This window comes from Rhinoraja longicauda, chromosome 1, assembly GCF_053455715.1.
Source record: "Rhinoraja longicauda isolate Sanriku21f chromosome 1, sRhiLon1.1, whole genome shotgun sequence".
Taxonomy (NCBI): Eukaryota; Metazoa; Chordata; class Chondrichthyes; order Rajiformes; family Arhynchobatidae; genus Rhinoraja; species Rhinoraja longicauda.
In genome coordinates, this window is record NC_135953.1 from 15,414,182 (window position 1) to 15,435,335 (window position 21,154).

A 21,154-nucleotide genomic window follows, 5' to 3' on the forward strand; every position below is an offset into this window, starting at 1 on the left:
TCAATACAATCAACCCAAACTCAAATACAATAGGCAGAGCAAAGGGGAAGATGTAGAGTGCAGAGTATAGTTATTGTAGCGCACCAGGTCCAGAGACAAAGTCAAATGTCAGTTGTGTGGTGGAGGTGAATGGGACAGTACCCCAGCTTATGGAAGGACCATTCAGAAGCCTGATAACAGAGAAGTTGCTCCTGAGACTGGTGGTGCGCGCTTTCATGACTGGACTCACCCGTACAGCAGGTCCAACAGCTTTGTGGCTTCTAGAGCATAGAAACAGGCCATTTGGTCCAACTACTCTGTACTAGCCTTAATGCATCACATTAATCTCTTACCGCCCCACTTGCTGACCATATCTACAAGACCTTTTATTTTTTTTCTCCTTTACATATTTATCTATCCTTTCCTTCAATATATCAATGTTTTACCCTCAATTATTATCAATGGTGTAAGTATCATAACTTCCACCCCGTTGAAAAATAAATTTGTCTCTCCTTCCAATGTCCCTGCTTAGGAAAGCTTTTGTCATCTGCCTTGGTACCTCCTATAACACATTTCTTGGTTGATAGCGTAGTAGTGAATTGTATTGATACATTACAGCTTTTTATATAAATGGAAGTCGTTGCTATTTTACAAATTTATCAGTCATAATTTTAATTTTATTACCCATTGAGGTGACGAAGGTAATTGATGAGGATTGTGTAGTGGATGTTGTCCAGGTGAATTTTAGTAAGGCATTTAATGAAATCCCCCATGGTAGGTTAATCCAGAAGATTAAGTTCAATTTAGTTTATTGTCACGTGTACAAAGTTACAGTGAAAAGCTTTTGATGTGTGCTATCCAGTCAGGAGAAAGACAATACATGATTACAATCGAGCCATTTACAGTGTATAGATACATGACTAGGGAATAACGTTCAGTGCAAGGTAAAGCCAGCAATGATCTATCATAGACCAAAGGTCACCAATGAGTAGTTCAGCACTGCTCTTTGGTTGTGGTAGGATGATTCAGTTGCCTGATAACACCTGAGAAGAGACTGTCCCTGAATCTGGAGGTGTGCACTTTCACACTTCTGTACCTTTTGCCTGATGGGAGAGGGGAGAGGAGGGAGTGGCCAGGGTGCGACTCATCATTGATTATTCTGCCGGGGCAGTGAGAGGTATAAATGGAGTCAATAGAAGGGAGGTTGGTTTGTGTGATGGTCTGGGCTGCATCCACAATTCGCTGCAATTTTTAGTGGTCTTGGATGGAGCTGTTCCCAAACCAAGCTGTGATTCATCCTGATAAAATGCTATGTGGCATCTGCAGAAGTTGGTGAGAGTTGTAGGGGACAGGCCAAACTTCCTAAGCCTTATAAGGAAGTAGAGACGTTGGTGTGCCAGGGGATTAACAGGAGATTAACATCCCCTTCCACATACATTACTTCCTCTGGTCGTATGGATTCAGAACTGGCTTACTGATAGAAGACAGAAGGTTGTGGTGGAAGGACAGTATTCAGGCTGGAGGTCCGTGACCACCAGAGTTCCACAGGGATCTGTGCGGAGACCTCTGTTGTTAGTGATATATATACTGTAAATGACTTGAACGTAAATGTAGACGGGTTAGTTAGTAAGTTTGCAGGTGACACTAAGATTGCTTTTTAACTCTTTCCCATTCCCACTGACCTTTCTGTTCTGGGCCTCCTCCATTGCCACAGTGAGGCCACATGCAAACTGGAGGAACAGCACCTCATATTCTGCATGGTAGCTTACAACCCAGCGGTATGAACAGTTAATTCTTCAATTTTAGGTAACTGCACAATCCCCACTCCCGTTTCCTCCCCTCTCCCCTTCTCATTCCCCCTTCCTTCTCCCCTATGCCCCACCTGGACTCGCATCTATTTCTCCCCTAACCTTCCACCTACATTCCTTCCTCTAGCTTCGTAATCCGCAACGCTTCAATCCTTTTGTCTCACACCTTCTGTGTTATCATCTCTGGCCTCTGTCCAACCATCTGCCTATAAAAACCTCCCTCACCCGTATCCACCTATCACGTACCAGACTTTCCTGATTTTGTCCACCACTCACCACAATCAGTCCCGCCTCAAAACGTCACCTATCCATGTTCTCCAGAGACGTTGCCTGATCTGTTGAGATACTCCAGCATTTTGCGTGTTATTTTGCAAACCAGCATCTTTGTTTCTACAAAGACATGTATGTGTTTTTTCAGCAGAAGAGTGAAGACAGTAGAGATAACGTTTCACCTCCATTCAAGCTTGCAAAACCCACTTTAATGCAGCGTATTAAATAAGCACTATAACTTTCAATATCTCACATTCAGATTTGCCCTAATCAGCATGATGAACTGTATGACACGACTCAAGTCAATGTTCCAAAGATGTTCATATTATACCCGAGAAGAAATGTTAAAATATGGATTTGATGTCAATGGTTTCATATCCAGTGGTTTTATTTCCTGGCTTAGTCATTGAGGATCCAAGGAGAGATAGCTGAATGGATAGCAAATTGTCTTCATGGAAAGAAGCAGAGGTTGATGGTGGAAGGTTGCTTCTCAGACTGAAGGCCTGTGACTAGTGGTGTGCCTCAGGGTTCCGTGCTGGGCCGGTTACTGTTTGTCATCTATGCCAATGATTTGGATGAGAACATACAGGGCAAGATTAGCAAGTTTGCTGATGATACAAAAGCGGGTGGTTTTACAGATAGTGAAGACGGTTGTGAAAAATTGCAGCAGGGTCTTGATTGATTGGCCAGGTGAGCTGAGGAATGGTTGATGGAATTTAATACAGAGAAATGTGAGGTGTTGCATTTTGGGAAGCCTAATAAGGGCAGGACCTACACAGTGAATGTTAGGCCTCTGGGGAGTGTTGTAGAGATCTAGGGGCGCAGGTGCATGGTTCCTTGAAGGTGGAGTCGCAGGTAGATCGGGTGGTCAAAAAGGCAAGTGGCACATCAGCCTTCATCAGCCCGAGTATTGAGTATGGAAGTTGGACGGTCATGTTGCAGTTGTATAATACGTTGGTGAGGCCGCATTTAGAGTATTGTGTTCAGTTCTGGGCACTATGACGTAGGAAAGATGTTATCAAGCTGTAAGGGGTAGAGAAAATGTACGAGGATGTTACCAGGACTAGAGGGTCTGAGCTACAGGGGGAGGTTGAGTAGGCTGGAACTCTATTCCTTGGAGCGCAGGAGAATGAGATGTGATCTTATAGAGATGCATAAAATCATGAGGGAAATATTTAGAGTTTCCATGCCATAACTCTGAACCACACATTAAAAGGGTACAAAATAATCTTGGAAGGAGTTTGGGCAAAGGTGCAGAAAAGACTGATCTATTGATTTATTGGAATTATAGTACACAGTGGTTGTTGATGCAATTCCTTTTTTTATAATAAGTTATTCGCAAGACAACAAACCAATATTAGATTTCAGCCAGGGATCATTTATTTAACAAAAACAAAATATTTAATATTCCAGGGTAACTGGATTGTATTCTACTGTCACAGGTGGAACCAAAAACCTTTATTTTTTTGTATAGTTTAGATACAGCGCGGAAACAGGCCCTTCAGCCCATCGAGTCCGCGTCGACCTGCGATCCCCGCACACCAATACCATCCTACACACTAGGGGACAATTTACAATTTTTTTTAACGAAGCCAATTAACCTACAAACCTGTATGTCTATTAGGTGTGAGGGGAAACCTGGAGAACCCAGAGAAAGCCCACGCAAATCCCGGGGAGAATGTACAAACCCGTTAGAGACAGCACCCGTAGTTAGGATCGAACCCGAGTCTCTGGCGCTGTAAGGCTGCAACTCTATCGCTGTGCCCATTTATTTTACTGGAGTGCATGAGTATATATGCCTCACTTGTAAATTTTACTTGTGTAAAGGAGGAACAAATATTATATTTACTTTAGCTCAAAATACCCAGAACATGGGACATTATGGCTGTTTTTTACTGAATGGAGCCAGTCACTGATAGACCAATAAGCCAGACAGACATTAATTAGGCAGTTCCAAACTCAGTTAAGCAGTTGGAATTTGCAAACGCTAATTCAATTTTAGGGTTAAAATTCTATCCATTAATTCCTCAAAGTTTACATTGTTTTTAATTCCCTTGTTTTGTTTGGAATTTTCATTCTTCCGAGGGAGGATGCTTTAAACCATCCAAGAACTAAATTCATGAAGTGAAATTAGCAAAGTAGCACACAGCCACAACAATAAGAGTTCTCTTGCTCCCAGTCAACATCACTGTTCGAATCTGAGGCAAATATCAAAATCATAGTTTATACAATGTTGCAAATAATATTTTAAATATCAGAAAGATTTATATTTTTAGTTTAGGGATACAGTGCGGAAACAGGCCCTTCGGCCCACCGGGTCCATGCTGCCCAGCCATCCCCGCACATTAACACTATCCTACACACACACTAGGGACAATTTTACATTTTGTAAAATTGTACATTTTACATTTTGTGAAATTGCAGGTTCACGAGATTGATCCCTGGGATGGCGGGACTGTCATATGAGGAAAGATTGAAAAGACTAGGGTTGTATTCACTGGAGTTTAGAAGGATGAGAGGGGATCTTATTTCTTTTTTTGTGTGTTTTTGGGGTTGGGTGGTTTGAGTGCCTGTTTGATGCTTTTATTGTTGGACTGTGTTTTTGGGGGTTTTGGGGTGTGTGATTTGAATGCCTATTTAATGCTTTTATTGTTGGACTGTGTTTTGGGGTTGGGTAATTTTGGGTGCCTGTTTAGTGCTTTTATTGTTGGACTGTGGGTGATTGAATTAACATTTTGTTCAAGATGGCCGCGCCGTTGTGTTTGGCTGCCTGCCACTGTATGTTTCTTTTTTTTCCTGGTCAGATGTGCAGCACTTTGGTCAACGTGGGTTGTTTTTAAATGTGCTATACAAATAAATTGACTTGACTTGACTTGACTTATGGAAACATATAAAATTATAAAAGGACTGGACAAGCTAGATGCAGGAAAAATGTTCCCAATGTTGGGCGAGTCCACAACCAGGGGCCACAGTCTTAGAATAAAGGGGAGGCCATTTAAAACCGAGGTGAGAAGGATCTTTTTCACCCAGAGAGTTGTGAATTTGTGGAATTCCCTGCCACAGAGGGCAGTGGAGGCCAAATCACTGATGGATTTAAGAGAGAGTTAGATAGAGCTCTAGGGGCTAGTGGGATCAAGGGATATGGGGAGAAGGCAGGGTTATTGATTGTGAACGATCAGCCATGATCACAATGAATGGCGGTGCTGGCTCGAAGGGCCGAATGTTCTCCTCCTGCACCTATTTTCTCTGTTTCTATGTTTCTTTCTATGTTTCTACATTTATACCAAGCCAATTTACCTACAAATCTGTAGGTCTTTGGAGTGTAGGAGGAAACCAAAGATCTCCGAGAAAACCCACGCAGGTCACGGGAGAACGTACAAACCCCGTACAGACAGCGCCCGTAGTCACGATTGAACCCGGGTCTCCAGCTCTGCGTTCGCTGTAAGACAGCAACTCTAGTGCTGTGCCACCATAATATCACTATTATTTTCACATAATATCTCTGTATTATTTCCACAAGTCTTTTAATGTTATCTGAAGAAGTATCTCCACCATATCCCCAATGTAGGAGGACAAGGTGCTGCAGATCTAGAGGTGCACCCGCAATACATCGCTGGTGCAGATTGTCCTCTTGCATTTGGAGCAGGAAGGTGCTGAAGACTTCTGCCTCTCAGATAAACAGGGTCTGCAGATCAGGTGTCCACACAGCAATCTATACACCACCAGGTGCTTGGAGTATGCAGAGATTGCCTCATTGCAGCTGCTGCAAGCTTCCTCAGAGCTAACTGGGTCTGTGGATAAAGCCAACATGTCAATATAAGTGATAATCCAAGGTTCATAACTTCCTGAGTCATCGGAGCAGAATTAGGCAATTCAGCCCATTGAGTCTACTCTGCCATTCAGTCATAGCTGATCTATCTTTCTCTGTCAGCCCTTTTCTCCTGCCTTCTCCCCACAAACCTTGACACCCATACTAACCAAGAACCTTTTAGTTTAATTTAGAGATACAGTGTGGAAACAGGCCCTTTGGCCTACCGAGTTTGTGTCGACTTGCGATCCCCGCACACTAACACTATCCTACACACATCAGGGACAATTTACAATTTTACCAAGACAATTAGCCCACAAACCTGCACGACTTTGGAGTGCGGGAGGAAAACGGAGCACCCGGAGAAAACCCACGCAGGTCACAGGGAGAACGTGCAAACTCCGTACAGACAGCACTCAGTCAGGATCGAACCTGGGTCTCTGGCGCTGTGAGGCAGCAAGTCTACCGCTGAGCCACTGTGCTGCCCTTAATCTACCAAATCCGCAGAACCTGTCAATCTCCACTTTAAAAATAACCAATGACTTGGCCTCCTCAGTTGTCTGTGGTAATGAATTCCACAGATTCCCAGAAATGGTACAAACACTATTTGAAGATGCTGCATTTCTCTCACGTTTAATTCTGATCTCTGGAAAACAAATTTCTTTGACACAAACAAAATATTGCATGAAATGGGTGGCATGGTGCGCAGCAGAGATGTTGCTGCCTTATTGCATTTGAGGAATTTGTACTTTCTCCCCGTGACCTGCGTGGGTTTTCACCGAGATTTTCTGTTTCCTCCCACAGTCCAAAGATGTGCCGGTATGAAGGTTAATTGGCTTGGTAAATGTAAAAATTGTCCCCAGTGTAGTAGGACAGTGCTAATGTGCGGGGATCGCTAGTTGGCGCGGACCCGGTGGGCCGAAGGGCCTATTTCCGCGCTGTATCTCGAAACTAAACTAAATAAAAATCAGCGATAGCAGGGAAAACTGCAAGAATGCAACAGTCAGGCGGCAACTCTGCAGTGAAATGTTTCACGGTGATGATGACCTTCTGAAGAAGGGTCTCGACACGAAACGTCACTCATTCCTTTTCTCCTGAGATGCTGCCTGACCCGCTGAGTTACTCCAGCATTTTGTAAATAAATACCTTCAGATGAGATAATCTGATAAAAGCTGATCGGTCCTAAACATTAACTCTGTTCCTCTCTATACAGGTGCAGGCTGACCCGAGTACATGTGGCAAATTTTGATTGTACTTTAACCTCTCTAACACCTAGCGCTGGCCACATTTTGAGGAAGGATTCTTGTTCAGGCAATGGGAGAATTCACAGCGTCTCTTCGCAATTACCTCTGACGTCTGGGCGGCTTGTTATTCTAAAGTTGGCATAGTTTTTAAACATTATTGATGGTTTTGCTAGTAACTGGCATTTGCTGTCTATCCCTCAATTGCCCTTGTGAAGGTGTTGGTGAGCTGACACCTTAAATAGCTCCAAGAAAATAACTGCAGATGCTGGTACAAATCAAAGGTATTTATTCACAAAAAGCAACAACAACAAAAAAGGACCCAAACAGTCTTTCTCATAAACCTCTGGAGCCCCTGCAGGGCCAGCACATCACTCCTCACATACCAGTGAAGGACAGTGTGTGGCTAACACTATCCTACACCCACTAGGGACAATTTTTACATTTACCCAGTCAATTAACCTACATAGCTGTACGTCTTTGGAGTGTGGGAGGATCGAAATGCTGGAGTAACTCCGGCGCTACATTCGCTGTAATTCAGCAACTCTACCGCTGCGCCACTGTGCCGCACAAATATTAAATCTTTCCCCTCTCACCTTAAACACATGTCATCTGATTCTTGCTTTCTTTACTCACAGAATCATACGTTGTACAGGCCCTTTGGTAAACCCTGCTGATATTGACCGTGACGCTTGTCTACACCAATTCCATTTGCCTGCATTATTCCTCTCCACCTTTCCTATCCAAGTAGCTGTCCAAATGCCTTTAAAACATTGCGCTTGTAAACATTTGTAAATTGTAAATTATAAACATTGTAACTGTCTGCGTCCACCACTTCCTCTGACAGCTCGGTCCAGATAACCACTCCTTTCTGTGAGAAAATAATGTCGCCTGTCAGATCCCCTTTAAATGTTTCCTTTCTAATACAGACATGCTCCAGTGTGGTCTACGTTGTTGAATTACTCCACTATCTGCTACAACATACAGTCTGGGCGTGATTCTGCATAAGCATTACACAGTAATGCTGATTTAGAACAGATGACAATGCTTGCAGCGTTACACGATGGATCAGAATCACTGTTGATAGATTTACCTTGCAGATGGTCAGTGTTGCTGCCATCAACTGGCTGTGAATTGTCTTGTCTTTGTCTGGCAGTAAAGGATGGGAACACACTTAGGACGGAGGCCAATGCGTTGTCCAGACTCTGCGTTAACTTCTGCTCATGTGAAACCGAACCTGGTGGACACAAACAACGTGCAAATTACACTAAGCCGTGAAGAGTCATACAGCACGGAAACAGGCCCTTCGGCCCAATTTGCCAATGCCGACCAAGATGCCCTATCTACACTAGTCCCAACTGCCCGCATTTGGTTCATATTCCTTTAGACATTTCCTATCCATGAACCTGTCCAAATGTCTTTTAAATGTTGTTATAGTACCAGTCTCAACTACTCCCTCTGGCAGCTCGTTCAATATACCCACTACCCTCTGTGTTAAAAAGTTGCCCCTCAGGGTCCTATTAAATCTTTCCCCTCTCACCTTAAACCCATGTCCTCTGATTCTTGATTTCTTTACTCTGGCTCAAAGACTCTGTGTTACCCTATCTATTTTCCTTATGGTCCTATATACCTCTATAAGATTACCCTTCAGCTTCCTGCACTCCAAGAAATAAACTCCTAGCCTGCCCAACCTCTCCCTTTTGCTGAGGCCAGAAAAATGTTTCCACCACAACAGGCACCTCCAAAATGGGCCAACAACTAGCATTCAGCTCATACTCTATAACAATGTATTACAAAAACTCCCTCTAACTTCCCAATGGCTCCATTGTAGTTAAGTACATCTATACATTACTAAAAATAGCATTAAAAGGACCTTGCACTTTCTCCATAACTGCAACACGAAAAATGCTGTAACACTATATTCTGCACTCTGGTACTTTTCCCTTTGCACTACCTGATTGAACTCATGTATGGTATCATTTGACTGGATAGCACGCATCAGTGCTTTTCACTGCATCTTTGAGCACGTGACAACAATAAACTAATACCGACACCAAATGTCAGGATAATTTCCAGATTCCACACCAGCTCTATATCAACCTTGGCCAGGATAGTGGCAAACCCACAGCTCCAGTAACTCGAGTTCAATCCTCATCTCCAGTGCAGTCTGTGTGGAGTTTGTACAGTCTCCCTCTGACTGTGTGGGTTTGACCGCTATTCAAGTTTCATCCAGAGACATGTGGGTTGATGGGTTAATTAGAAAATTGCCCCAAATGTGTAGGAGAATTGTAGTATTTGGGAGGAATTGATGGAACTGTGTGGAGAATACAATGGGCTTCCATGCATGATTTGTGAAAATTGATGTTTTATGGTCGACATGGAGTCAGTGAGCTGTGGGGTCCATTTCCACTGTGTATGACTGTGCTAGTAATTTCATAACACTAAAGAAAGAAGCATATCAATGGAACTTGTCACAATGCAGAATACCACAATGCAAAACGCTACTTTAAAGCCAATGAATGTGTGTATGGAACAAGCTGCCAAAGGAGGTAGTTGAGGCTGGGACTATCCCATCGTTTAAGAAACAGTTAGACAGGTTTGGAGGGCTATGGACCAAGCGCAGGCAGGTGGGACTAGTGTAGCTGGAACATGTTGGCCGGAGTGGGCAAGTTGGGCTGAAGGGCCTGTTTCCACACGGTATCACTCTATGACTCTATGAATGTCGGTGCCAGAAAAGTGACGACCCTTATGTACTGCCTAGGTGAGGTCTGTTGTATGCAAAAAAAAAACATTTCACTGTACCTTGGCACATGTGACAATAAAGTATTGAATCATTAAAAATAAAACAGTACAGCACAGGCCCTTTGTGTCACAAGGTCTGTGCTGAACATGATGCTAAGGTAAACTAATCTCATTGGCCTGCACATGATCCATATCCCTCCATTTCCTGAATATCTATGTGAAAGTATAGTCAATGTTACAATGTAGGAAATTTAGCAGTCAATTTGCACACAGGGTTACAATTGCTCGTGGTCCAATGACTGACGTAGCATTCTTAGGCACGGACTCTCAATTCACTTGAGTTTGAACTCAACCACAACAACTGGAGAAGTCAAGTTGAAATAATGAAATAGAAATTTAAAAAGGTCAACCTACTATTTATTATAAAATGTCCTCTCTCATAATCAATTATCTTAATCCAAAGCCTGGCCTATAGCAATGTGATTGACACTTGATCCACCACTAATGACCAATTAGGGGCAATTGGACAAAAATACAGTTTTTTTCCAGCAATGTCTACGTTCCTTGAATGCACAAACACATTTCCCTGATCCATGGGGAAGATAATGGTGAGAATTTGAGCTGGTAATTCTATTGCGATCTTCCTGAACATTTTTTATACAAACGGGATCAAACTTGCAGGAGAAACAAAGGATTCTATCAACTACAAAGCACTTGAACCATTTCCACCCAGATCATGATAAAATACCAAACTGAAAAGGTGAACAGTAATTGCCACTGGCTATATGGATTTGGCAATTTTCCTATTATCTTTAGTGTAAGAAAATAACTGCAGATGCTGGTACAAATCGAAGGTATTTATTCACAAAATGCTGGAGTAACTCAGCAGGTCAGGCAGCATCTCAGGAGAGAAGGAATGGGCGACGTTTCGGGTCGAGACCCTTCTTCAGACTATTATCTTTAGATCAGATAAGACTTGGACATGGATAGGTTGGGTTGAAGGACTTGTTTCCGTGCTGTATGACTAAGTAAAATGCAGGTACTATAGATAGATCAAAGGGAAAGATAGAGTACAGAATATAGCTTTTAGCAACTGCAGTTTTTTTCCTACACTCCTTTGTATTCTAGTGCATCAGTTCTCTAGACAAAATTCAATTAACATAATAGGGAAGAGGTGAGTCGGACAGTACCCTAAGCTTGTGGAAGGACTACTCAGAAGCCTGTTAACAGAGGGGAAAGGCTGTTTCTGTTTGGTGGTGCATGCTTTCAAGCATCCGTACCTTCTGGCAGATGGGAGCAGGGAGGAGGAATGAAATTTGGGACGTCTTGAAATTCAAAGACCAACAATCTTCTTGTGGGAAAAATATTGCCCTACTCTATCTTTTCAATAATGGGAGATTCTAGAACCAGAGGGCACAGCCTCCGAATAAAAAGGCGTACCTTCAAAATGGGGAGGACAAATTTATTTAGCCAGAGGGTGGTGAAACTGTGGAATCCATTGCCACAGACGCCGTGGAGGCAAAGACATTGGGTAATTTTAAGGCGGAGATTGACAGGTTCCTGATTAGGACGGGCAAAGATCACGGTAGAAGGCAGGGGAATGGGTTTGAGTGCGAAAAATAGATCAGCCATGATTGATTGGCAGAGTAGACTCGAATCGCTGAATGGCCTAATTCTGCTCCGATGTCTTATGGTCTTACTTTTAAGTAATGACATTGGTCCAAACATCAAAATACAGATATTGATCTAAGAAGAGCAGTAATGGGCAAAATGCTTAAAACCTAGGAAATTCTGGCTACCTATAATTTTTTGCATATACCAGCATCCACAAAGACCTCTTGCATTTTCTGACACTTGGGATTTTTCTCATCAGCCACCTCAAAATTGATGGGAAATGGTGTGGCAGCAGGTCACCCCCCTTCCACAGACCTTCTTAGACAGACCATGTAAGAAAAGCACCAAATAAAAAGCCAAGATTATAATCATAAAATCATAAGCACATAAGTGATAAGAGTTGAATTAGGCCCTTAGGCCCATAAATTCTACTCCGTCATTCAATCAAGTCTGATCTATCTCTCCCTCCTAACCCCATTCTCCTGCCTTCTCCCCATAACCTCTAACACCCGTACTAACCAAGAATCCGTCTATCTCTGCCTTAAAAATATCCACTGACTTGGCCTTCACAGCCTTTTGTGGCAAATAATTCCACAGATTCACCACCCTCTGACTAAAGAAATTTCTCCTTAAATCCTTCCTAAAAGGACGTCCTTTAATTCTTAATGCTGAAGTTATATCAGAAATAATTGCTTGTGGAAATGAGTAGGAATGGCTTGTTCATAAAGAGATACAGCATGGAATCAGGCTCTTTTGCCTACTCAGTCCATTCCAACTATCATTTACAATCGGGTTGCGTTATAGCATCTATGAATGTCCCTTTTCCTGTAATCAATCTATACTCACGCAAGGAATGGTCATTTGCAGACACATAATTGCAATTGGGTGCGACAGGACCCCAGTTCTAATTCACATTTTCACAAGTTAAAATCTGTATTTATGCCACACTGGGACAAAATGTAAAAATACAGCCTTACCCAAATGTCTCTCTGGCTTTTGCAGTTCCTTCATTTCTACTTTGAATCTCTTTTGATCAGAATACAAAACAACGGCAGAGTTTGAACTACTGCAGGCACTAATTTGTTCTGAGACATGATTCACGTCGGTAGCTTGCGTGGAGTCCAATTGTCTCTTCACTGCAGACGAGGCAACAAAACCAACTTGAGTTCTCCCCACAACAGTGTGGCCTGGTATTGGGTTGTGCAACAGGAAATGGTCCAGCCTTGCTTTAAGAGTCGAATGAGGCACAGGCTTGCAATGGCGGCTGAAAGGGACGCCGGTGAAGGGGTCATTCGGCACCCGGCCCCAGGTAGCTTCACACCGACTATGTTTGTCCAGCGTGCTCTGATCGATTACCTTACCGCTGGGCAGCAACATTGGAAGGACCATGAGTTCAGAAGTAATGGGATCCAGAAATTCCTCTGGAATGCTCCCGCTGATTTGCAGAGATCCACCAGCATCTGGCTCTCGGCTATGACTTGGTGTATCGCTGGATGAGGCGATGGAAGCACTTCCCTGCTTGATCGGTGGAATCGATGGCTCAGCCTTGTATTCTTGGTAAACCTTGAAGACGCTTTGAACAAGTTTACGAGGGGACCATCGAGATGGTTGGCCCCAGATGTCCACCCTCTTCAAACAAGGCAAACGGCCTCCTAACACATAGGTGATGCTGATCCTGAGGTGATTTATGCTTGTCAATGAAAACTGCCCTTTGTTCCACAAATCCTGTAGAGACGTACAATGGTCAATGGCAGAAGGCTCATTTAACTCATGAAAAGGAGGTCTGGGTTTATATGCTTTGTGCCTGAAAGATACTTTGCTTTGCTTCAGTACAACTTTCCCCACTAAAGTAAAAACATCTTTGTCAAGAAAGGCCTGGCCAGCAGGCTGAGAGTTTTGCATGGGGTTTTCATTCCACGTCATAGTCTTACTACATGTTGTGCAAGTATAGATGTCCAATCCTACAGAGCTTTGCAAGGGCAGTGAGACTTCCAAGTCAATTCTACAAAGCTCCACATTGAATGGAAATGAAACAGTGACGTGTAGAGGAGGTATGATAAAGTATTCAGCGCGGAATCCACACTTCCTTTTCACGGGATCTGCAGATATCAGATTGCCTACTTCATAGCCATCAGCGCAGACCTGAGCAAAAAGGAACAAAAGTATTTTGTCACTTTGATTAAAAACGTTTTGTGATAATTTGCTAACACTGAGTTGTAGGCAAAGGAAAGGCAAGGGTCAGGCTCCAGCAAGTTTCCAATGACTGTGGCACAGAGTGAGGAGGAAGTGGCTAAAGTCTGTGATGTCTCTCTTCAGGGAGAGAGAGAGAAAAGGGGAGAGTTGGAAAAGGGGATCTGTGGAATTCTCTGCCTCAGAAGGCAGTGGAAGCCAATTCTCTGAATGCATTCAAGAGAGAGCTAGATAGAGCTCTTACGGATAGCGGAATCAGGGGGTATGGGGAGAAGGCAGGAATGGGGTACTGATTGAGAATGATCAGCCATGATCACATTGAATGGCGGTGCTGGCTCAAAGGGCCGAATGGCCTACTCCTGCACCTATTGTCTGTTGATTGCTATTCTGGTCTCACAGCTCCACTCCAACCAAATGGCTAGTGGATTGGATTGCACATCTTCTCAGTAGCAGAGGGTCAGGTCCCAGTGAGCAGGGGAGTCTAAAATTAGATGGTGCTAACAAACAATAGTCCAGGAAATACCTCTTTACCCAGACGATGCATGGAATGTGGAAACTGCCCGCCATGCAGACAGCTGAGGTACAAAGCAGAGAGCCAAGTAGAAAAGCATGCTGGGGGGGGGGGGGAAGTAACAGATAGGATGCAATAAATCGCGGGATAAATCCTTTTGAGCTCATCCGCAATTCACTTGTTGTAAATGCGTCCGTCCATGGCAGAGTCTATATGGAGACAAAGTCCTTTCTTCTCAGCCAGGACACCATCCAATAGACTCAGACGTGGGCATCAGTGAGGAGTTATGGTGAATGCAGTTTAATGGAGATGTGCAAGATGTTGGATTTTGGGAAGTCAAACCAGGGTAGGACCTACACAGTGAATGGTTCATAATAAGTTCATAAGTTGTAAGAGCAGAATTAGGCTATCTGGCCCATCAAGTCTACTCCGCCATTCAATCATGACGGATCCATATTTCCCCCTCAACCCCATTCACCTTCCTTCTCCCCATAATCCCTGACACTTGTCCTCATCAAGAATCTATCAATCTCCACCTTAAAAATATCCATTGACTTGGCCTCCAGACTTCTGTGGAAATAAATTCCACAGTCATCACCCTCTAACTAAAGAACTTCCTCTTCATCTTTCTTAAGGTACGCCCTTTTATTCTGAGCCCATGGTCTCTGGTCCTAGACTCTCCCACCAGTGGAAACATCCTTTCCACATCCAGGAATGGTAGGGCTCGGAGGAGTGTTGTGGAACAGAGAAATCTAGGATTGCAGGTACATAGTTTCTTAAAAGTGGCGTCTCAGGTACATAGGGTTGTCAAGAAGGCTTTCGGCAAATTGGCCTTCATCAGGATATTGAGCAGAGAAGTTGGGATGTTATATTACAGCTGTACAAGGCACTGATGGGGCCACAATTGGAGTATTATGTTCAGTTTTGGTCAACATGTTGTAGGAAAATATGTTAGACAATAGACAATAGGTGCAGGAGGAGGCCATTCGGCCTTTCGAGCCAGCACCGCCATTCAATGTGATCGTGGCTGATCATTCTCAATCAGTACCCCGTTCCTGCCTTCTCCCCATACCCACTGACTCTGCTATCCTTAAGAGCTCTATCTAGCTCTCTCTTGAATGCGAAAGGGAAAGAGTGCAGAGATGATTTACAAGAATGTTGCCCTGTGCTAGAAGGAGAGGTTGTGCAGGCTAGGACTTTATTCCTTGGAGCGCAAGAAGATGAGGGGTGATCTTATAAGTGTATAAGATCATGAGGCGAATAGATAAGGTAGGGGCACAGAGACTTTTACCCAGAGCAAAGGAATCAAGAACCAGGGCACACAGGTTTAAGGTGAGAAGGGAAAGATTTAATAGGAACCTGAGGGGCAATTTTTTCACACTGAGGGTGGTGGGTACATGGAACGTGCTTCCTGAGGAAGAGGTTGAGGCAGGTACTACAACAACATTTAAAAGACATTTGGACGGGTACATGGAAAGGTTTAGAATAATATGGGCCAAATGTGGGCAGGTGGGTCTAGCATAGATAGGGCATCTTAGTTGGCATGGGCAAGTTCAGCTGAAGGGTCTGTTTTAATGCTGTATGACTCATATGACTTTATCTAATAGGAAATGTCACAAAATGCTGGAGTAACTCAGCAGATCAGGCAGCATCTTGGAGAGAAGGAATGGGTGACGTTTCGGGTCGAGACCCTTCTTCAGACTGACTGAAGAAGGGTCTTGACCCGAAACGTCACCCATTCCTTCTCTCCAAGATGCTGCCTGACCTGCTGAGTTACTCCAGCATTTTGTGATACCGTCGATTTGTACCAGCATCTGCAATTATTTTCCTACTTATCTAATAGGAAGGTGATTTACTGATTTCTTTAAAAATGCAGCTAAAAACAGTATAGTTACCTTATTACATTGTATCCTTGGTTTAAAGCAGGGGAGGCAAAGGTTTATCATTCTTTACAGCCAAATTAGGAATAAATTCCAAAAGATGTTTCTTCTGCAAAGAACGGAATAAAATATCAGTATTAAGCAAATTTGAACCAGGATTGAATACCAGACTTGTTCACAGCCATACTGAAACACTTGTGACATTTACCCTGACCACAGACTCGGATCATAGACCATAGATTTGACCATAGACTTGGATCAGTCATGCAGAGATGAAATGACTTGGGGATGAATCTGAGAATCATATGGTTTTTACAGTCAAGCTTTTGGCCTTTTATCTATGCTGCTTATACAACCTTTATTCACACAATAAAGATAGGCAAGGTACTCACTGCAACTGGTGATGAAATATCACTCGCATCTACACAAAAGTGATTTGGTTATATTCTGTTGCAACTTGAGGTTTCTGTGGAGATCTGTAGGGACAAGTGAAATGCCATGCATCAAGACATGCTAAATTTGACATGTTCCTTTTTTGATGTCTTTGTAAGTACACGGGATTGCAGACTGACAAGAATTGGCATTTCAGAAGGAAAAAAAAAATTTAAATACCGCCGGCCGCAAACAGCCAACGTACTTACAGAGAATATATTGAAATTGAGGACCTGAAAGTACAGACGAGATGCTACACTGTTAGAGAGAGAAGGACATGGATTTCATTTTTATGATTTATTTTATAGATTTCCACTTTTACTATATCTTGCAGCAGTGCGGTTTGACTGCCATTGTTTCAATGGTGATTTATTTGTCACGACAGCACAGTGAAATTCCTTTTGCATATTTACACATGCAGTCTGTAGAATTTTGCTATGTAAAGAACCGACTCTTTTGCCAATTAATGTTCTGAACCCACGAAGCAAGTTCATTATTTTTCTAGGTCCTGGGCAGTTATGTACAGAATAAGAAAATAACCAATTTCTCCCCAGGCACCTCCCACAATTATCCAAACTATCATTCGGCATCTCCCAAAAAAATTAACACAGTTCTTTGGCAACAATTTTGACCATTTATTTACATGAAACAAATTTAGGTACATTTATGATAAATCAGAAAACCCTCATGGATTCTACGTCCCTCGTGTTAATGATGAGATTTCAGACCTCTGACAGTATGTTGTGAAGATTCATAATTACCTAGCTTGTTAATCACTATGAACACTGTATTTCTGCATTAGTGATACGAAGGCACAGAAATATATCGAAATAGAGGCTCCTCAGGTTACGAATGACCCGACCTACAGAAATCGACTTTACGCAAATACTCCAATATATATTTACAGTAGTTTTCAAGCTACTGTATAATAAAAGTAAAAATATATTTCATAATACTCATTAATGATGGAATATACAGTGCTGGCTCACAGGGCCGAATGGCCTCCTCCTGCACCTATTTTCTATTGTATATATTCCATTAGTTTAATTGTGTCTGGTGTTCGGGTGATTATTCAATAAGTGAAAGAATTATAGCAAGTGTATGTAGAGCGATAGAACATGGGTTATAATAGAAAACAGACGTTTCTGACATAGAGTCAGTGTGTGGAAACAGGGCCTTAGGCCCACTTGCCCATACCGACCAACATGTCCCATCTACACTAGTTCCATCTACCTGCGTTTGGCCCATATCCCAAACCTATCCTGTCCATGCACCTGTCTAAATGTTTCTTAAGTGTCACAATTTCAGTTGCCTTTCAGTTTGTAGAAGAGTCTCGACCTGAAACGTCACCCATCCTTTTTCTCCAGAAATGCTGCCTGACCCACAGCACTTTGTGTCTATCTCACATTGTGGACTTATGGAGGAATTGGCACTAAAGTAATTGGTGCTGTAGACAGTGGAGATGGTTATCAAGAATTACAACAGGATCTTGATCAGCTGGGCAAATAGGCTGATGAATGGCTAATGGTGTTTAGTTCAGGCAAGTGCCAGGTGTTTAATTTTAGGAACTTAATACAGGACAGAAGCTTCACAGGGAATGGTTGGGCCCTGGGAAATGTTGCTGAGAGAGGGATCTAGGAGTAAATGTTCATAGTTCCCTGAAAGTGGTGCCAAGCTATGGCGAAGTATGTTGACCTTCATCAGTCAGGGAATTGAGAGTACAAGTTGTGACATTATGTTACAGTTGTACATAAGGGGTTGGTGAAGCTGTGCTTCGAGTATTGTATTCAATTTTAGTCACTCTGATATTGGAAAGATGCCATGAAGCTGGAAAGAGTACAGAGAAGATGTATGAGAATGTTACCAGGACTCTACAACCTGAGCTATAGGGAGAGATTGGGCAGGCTAGGACTTTATTCCTTGGAGCACAGGAGGGTGCGGGGTGGTCTTACAAAGGTGTGGTCTTACAGAGGTGTGGTCTCACAGAGATGTGGTCTCACAGAGATGTGGTGTGGTCTTAGAGAGGTGGGGTATTGCAGAGGTGGGGTCTTGCAGAGATGCGGTCTTGCAGAGGTGCGGTCTTGCAGAGGTGCGGTCTTGCAGAGGTGTGGTCTTAGAGATGTGGTCTTACAGACAATGTAGTCTTAGAGATGTGTGGTCTTACAGAGATGTGGTCTTAGAGATGTGGTCTTACAGAGGTGTGGTCTTAGAGAGATGTGGACTTAGAGATGTGGTCTTACAGAGATGTGGTCTTACAGAGGTGTGGTCTTACAGAGGTGTGGTCTTACAGAGATGTGGTCTTACAGAGATGTGGTCTTACAGAGGTGTGGTCTTACAGAGGTGTGGTCTTACAGAGGTGTGGTCTTAGAGATGTGGTCTTACAGAGATGTGGTCTTAGAGAGGTGTAGTCTTAGAGAGATGTGGTCTTAGAGAGGTGTGGTCTTACAGAGGTGTGGTCTTACAGAGGTGTGGTCTTAGAGGTGTGGTCTTAGAGATGTGGTCTTACAGAGATGTGGTGTGGTCTTACAGAGGTGTAGTCTTACAGAGATGTGGTCTTACAGAGGTGTGGTCTTACAGAGGTGTGGTCTTACAGAGATGCGGTCTTACAGAGATGCGGTCTTACAGAGATGCGGTCTTACAGAGATGCGGTCTTACAGAGATGCGGTCTTACAGAGATGTGGTCTTAGAGAGGTGTGGTCTTACAGAGGTGTGGTCTTACAGAGGTGTGGTCTTAGAGAGATGTGGACTTAGAGATGTGGTCTTACAGAGATGTGGTCTTACAGAGGTGTGGTCTTACAGAGGTGTGGTCTTACAGAGATGTGGTCTTACAGAGGTGTGGTCTTACAGAGGTGTGGTCTTAGAGATGTGGTCTTACAGAGGTGTGGTCTTACAGAGATGTGGTCTTAGAGAGGTGTAGTCTTAGAGAGATGTGGTCTTAGAGAGGTGTGGTCTTACAGAGGTGTGGTCTTACAGAGGTGTGGTCTTAGAGGTGTGGTCTTACAGAGGTGTGGTCTTACAGAGATGTGGTGTGGTCTTACAGAGGTGTAGTCTTACAGAGATGTGGTCTTACAGAGGTGTGGTCTTACAGAGGTGTGGTCTTACAGAGATGCGGTCTTACAGAGATGCGGTCTTAGAGAGGTGTGGTCTTACAGAGGTGTGGTCTTACAGAGGTGTGGTCTTAGAGAGGTGTGGTCTTACAGAGGTGTGGTCTTACAGAGGTGTGGTCTTACAGAGGTGCGGTCTTACAGAGGTGCGGTCTTACAGAGATGCGGTCTTACAGAGATGCGGTCTTACAGAGATGCGGTCTTACAGAGATGCGGTCTTACAGAGATGTGGTCTTACAGAGATGTGGTCTTAGAGATGTGGTCTTACAGAGGTGTGGTCTTACAGAGGTGTGGTCTTACAGAGGTGTGGTCTTACAGAGGTGTGGTCTTACAGAGGTGTGGTCTTACAGAGGTGTGGTCTTACAGAGGTGTGGTCTTAGAGATGTGGTCTTACAGAGGTGTATAAAATCATGAGTGGGATAGGGTGAATGCACAGTGTCTATCTTGTAGGGTTGTGGAATCAAGAACTAGAGGTTTAAGGTGAAAGGGGAAAGATTTAATAGGAACCTGAGGAGAAACCTTTTCACTCCGAAGCTGATTGGTATATGGAATGAGCTGCAAAAGGAAGTACTTGAGGCAGGTGCATTCAAAACATGTAAAAGACATTTGGACAGGTACATGGACAGGAAACATTGTAAGATATATAGGCCAAATGTGGGTGAACGGGATAAGCTTAGATGGCGTATTTTGGTTGGCATGGGCAAGTTAGGCCGAAGGTCATGTTTCCATGCTGTATGACTCTATAATACAATAAATTAAGAATGATACCCCTCATGATTTTATACATCTCTATAAGATCATTCCGTAGCCTCCTGCACTCCAAGGAATAAAGCCCTAGCTTGCCCAATCTCTCCATGTAGCTCAAGCCCTGAAGTCCTGGCAACATCTTCATAAAATCCTTGTTATTGATTTAATATATTTTTTATGGTGGATTATTGCTTCAATGGGCTAGTAAAGCTGCAGAAAGTAAGAATTTCATTGTAAGGTTCCCAGTACACTATTGACCCTTGATCCAAGTGTGTGGAATTCTACCTATCACAAAAATCGCACAACAGCAAATCTATAAGGAATAGCTGTAGCCCTTCATCTGTAGGGAACGAGAATTTGGATTAATTTTGCATTTTAATCCTCCAGTGTTAATAAATTTAAGTACTAGAGGCTAGATGCTAGAGTGTGGGAGGAAACCAGAGCACCTGGAGGAAGCCCAGGGAGAAAGTGCAAACTCCGTACAGCCAGCACCCACAGTCAGGATCGAACGCGGGTCTCCGGCGCTGTAAAGTAGCATCCTTACCACCACGCCATTGTACCACCCTTTTCAGAGTGAGGCACAGGAAGGTTAGCTGATATCAGATGGACAAGGGGAGCGTAAAGGGGAACATCTTACAGCCGTTTAGCTGGGAGGGGAATAAGAAAGTAACCACGTGAACGTGTAAGTGGCGACACCACACGAGGGTGCAGTCCGCACGCATTCAAAAACCAATTTCACAAAACGGAAATACAGATGCTTAGGTGGCCAAGAGGTTTACAAGAATGATGTCGGGGATGATTGGATTAATGTATGAGGAGCATTTGATT

At 43.4% G+C, this 21,154-nt stretch overlaps 1 protein-coding gene across 3 annotated transcripts in view; it reads right to left on the minus strand.

Moving 5' to 3' along the window:
• ubox5 (U-box domain containing 5) overlaps window positions 1–21,154 on the minus strand; it is a 77,801-nt gene that overhangs the window by 47,357 nt on the left and 9,290 nt on the right. The window contains exons 2-6 of one of the 3 annotated variants that reach the window (XM_078410323.1): window positions 16,436–16,519; window positions 16,059–16,152; window positions 12,440–13,604; window positions 8,200–8,343; window positions 3,415–5,848 (exon numbers count right to left, since the gene is read on the minus strand). In XM_078410323.1, the coding sequence (XP_078266449.1) occupies window positions 5,646–5,848; window positions 8,200–8,343; window positions 12,440–13,604; window positions 16,059–16,109 (1,563 nt within the window). In that variant the 5' untranslated portion in view covers window positions 16,110–16,152; window positions 16,436–16,519 and the 3' untranslated portion in view covers window positions 3,415–5,645. Of the gene's footprint in view, window positions 1–3,414; window positions 5,849–8,199; window positions 8,344–12,439; window positions 13,605–16,058; window positions 16,153–16,435; window positions 16,520–21,154 lie in introns of those variants that run through there. The other 2 variants (XM_078410493.1, XM_078410413.1) reach the window with 2 other exon arrangements.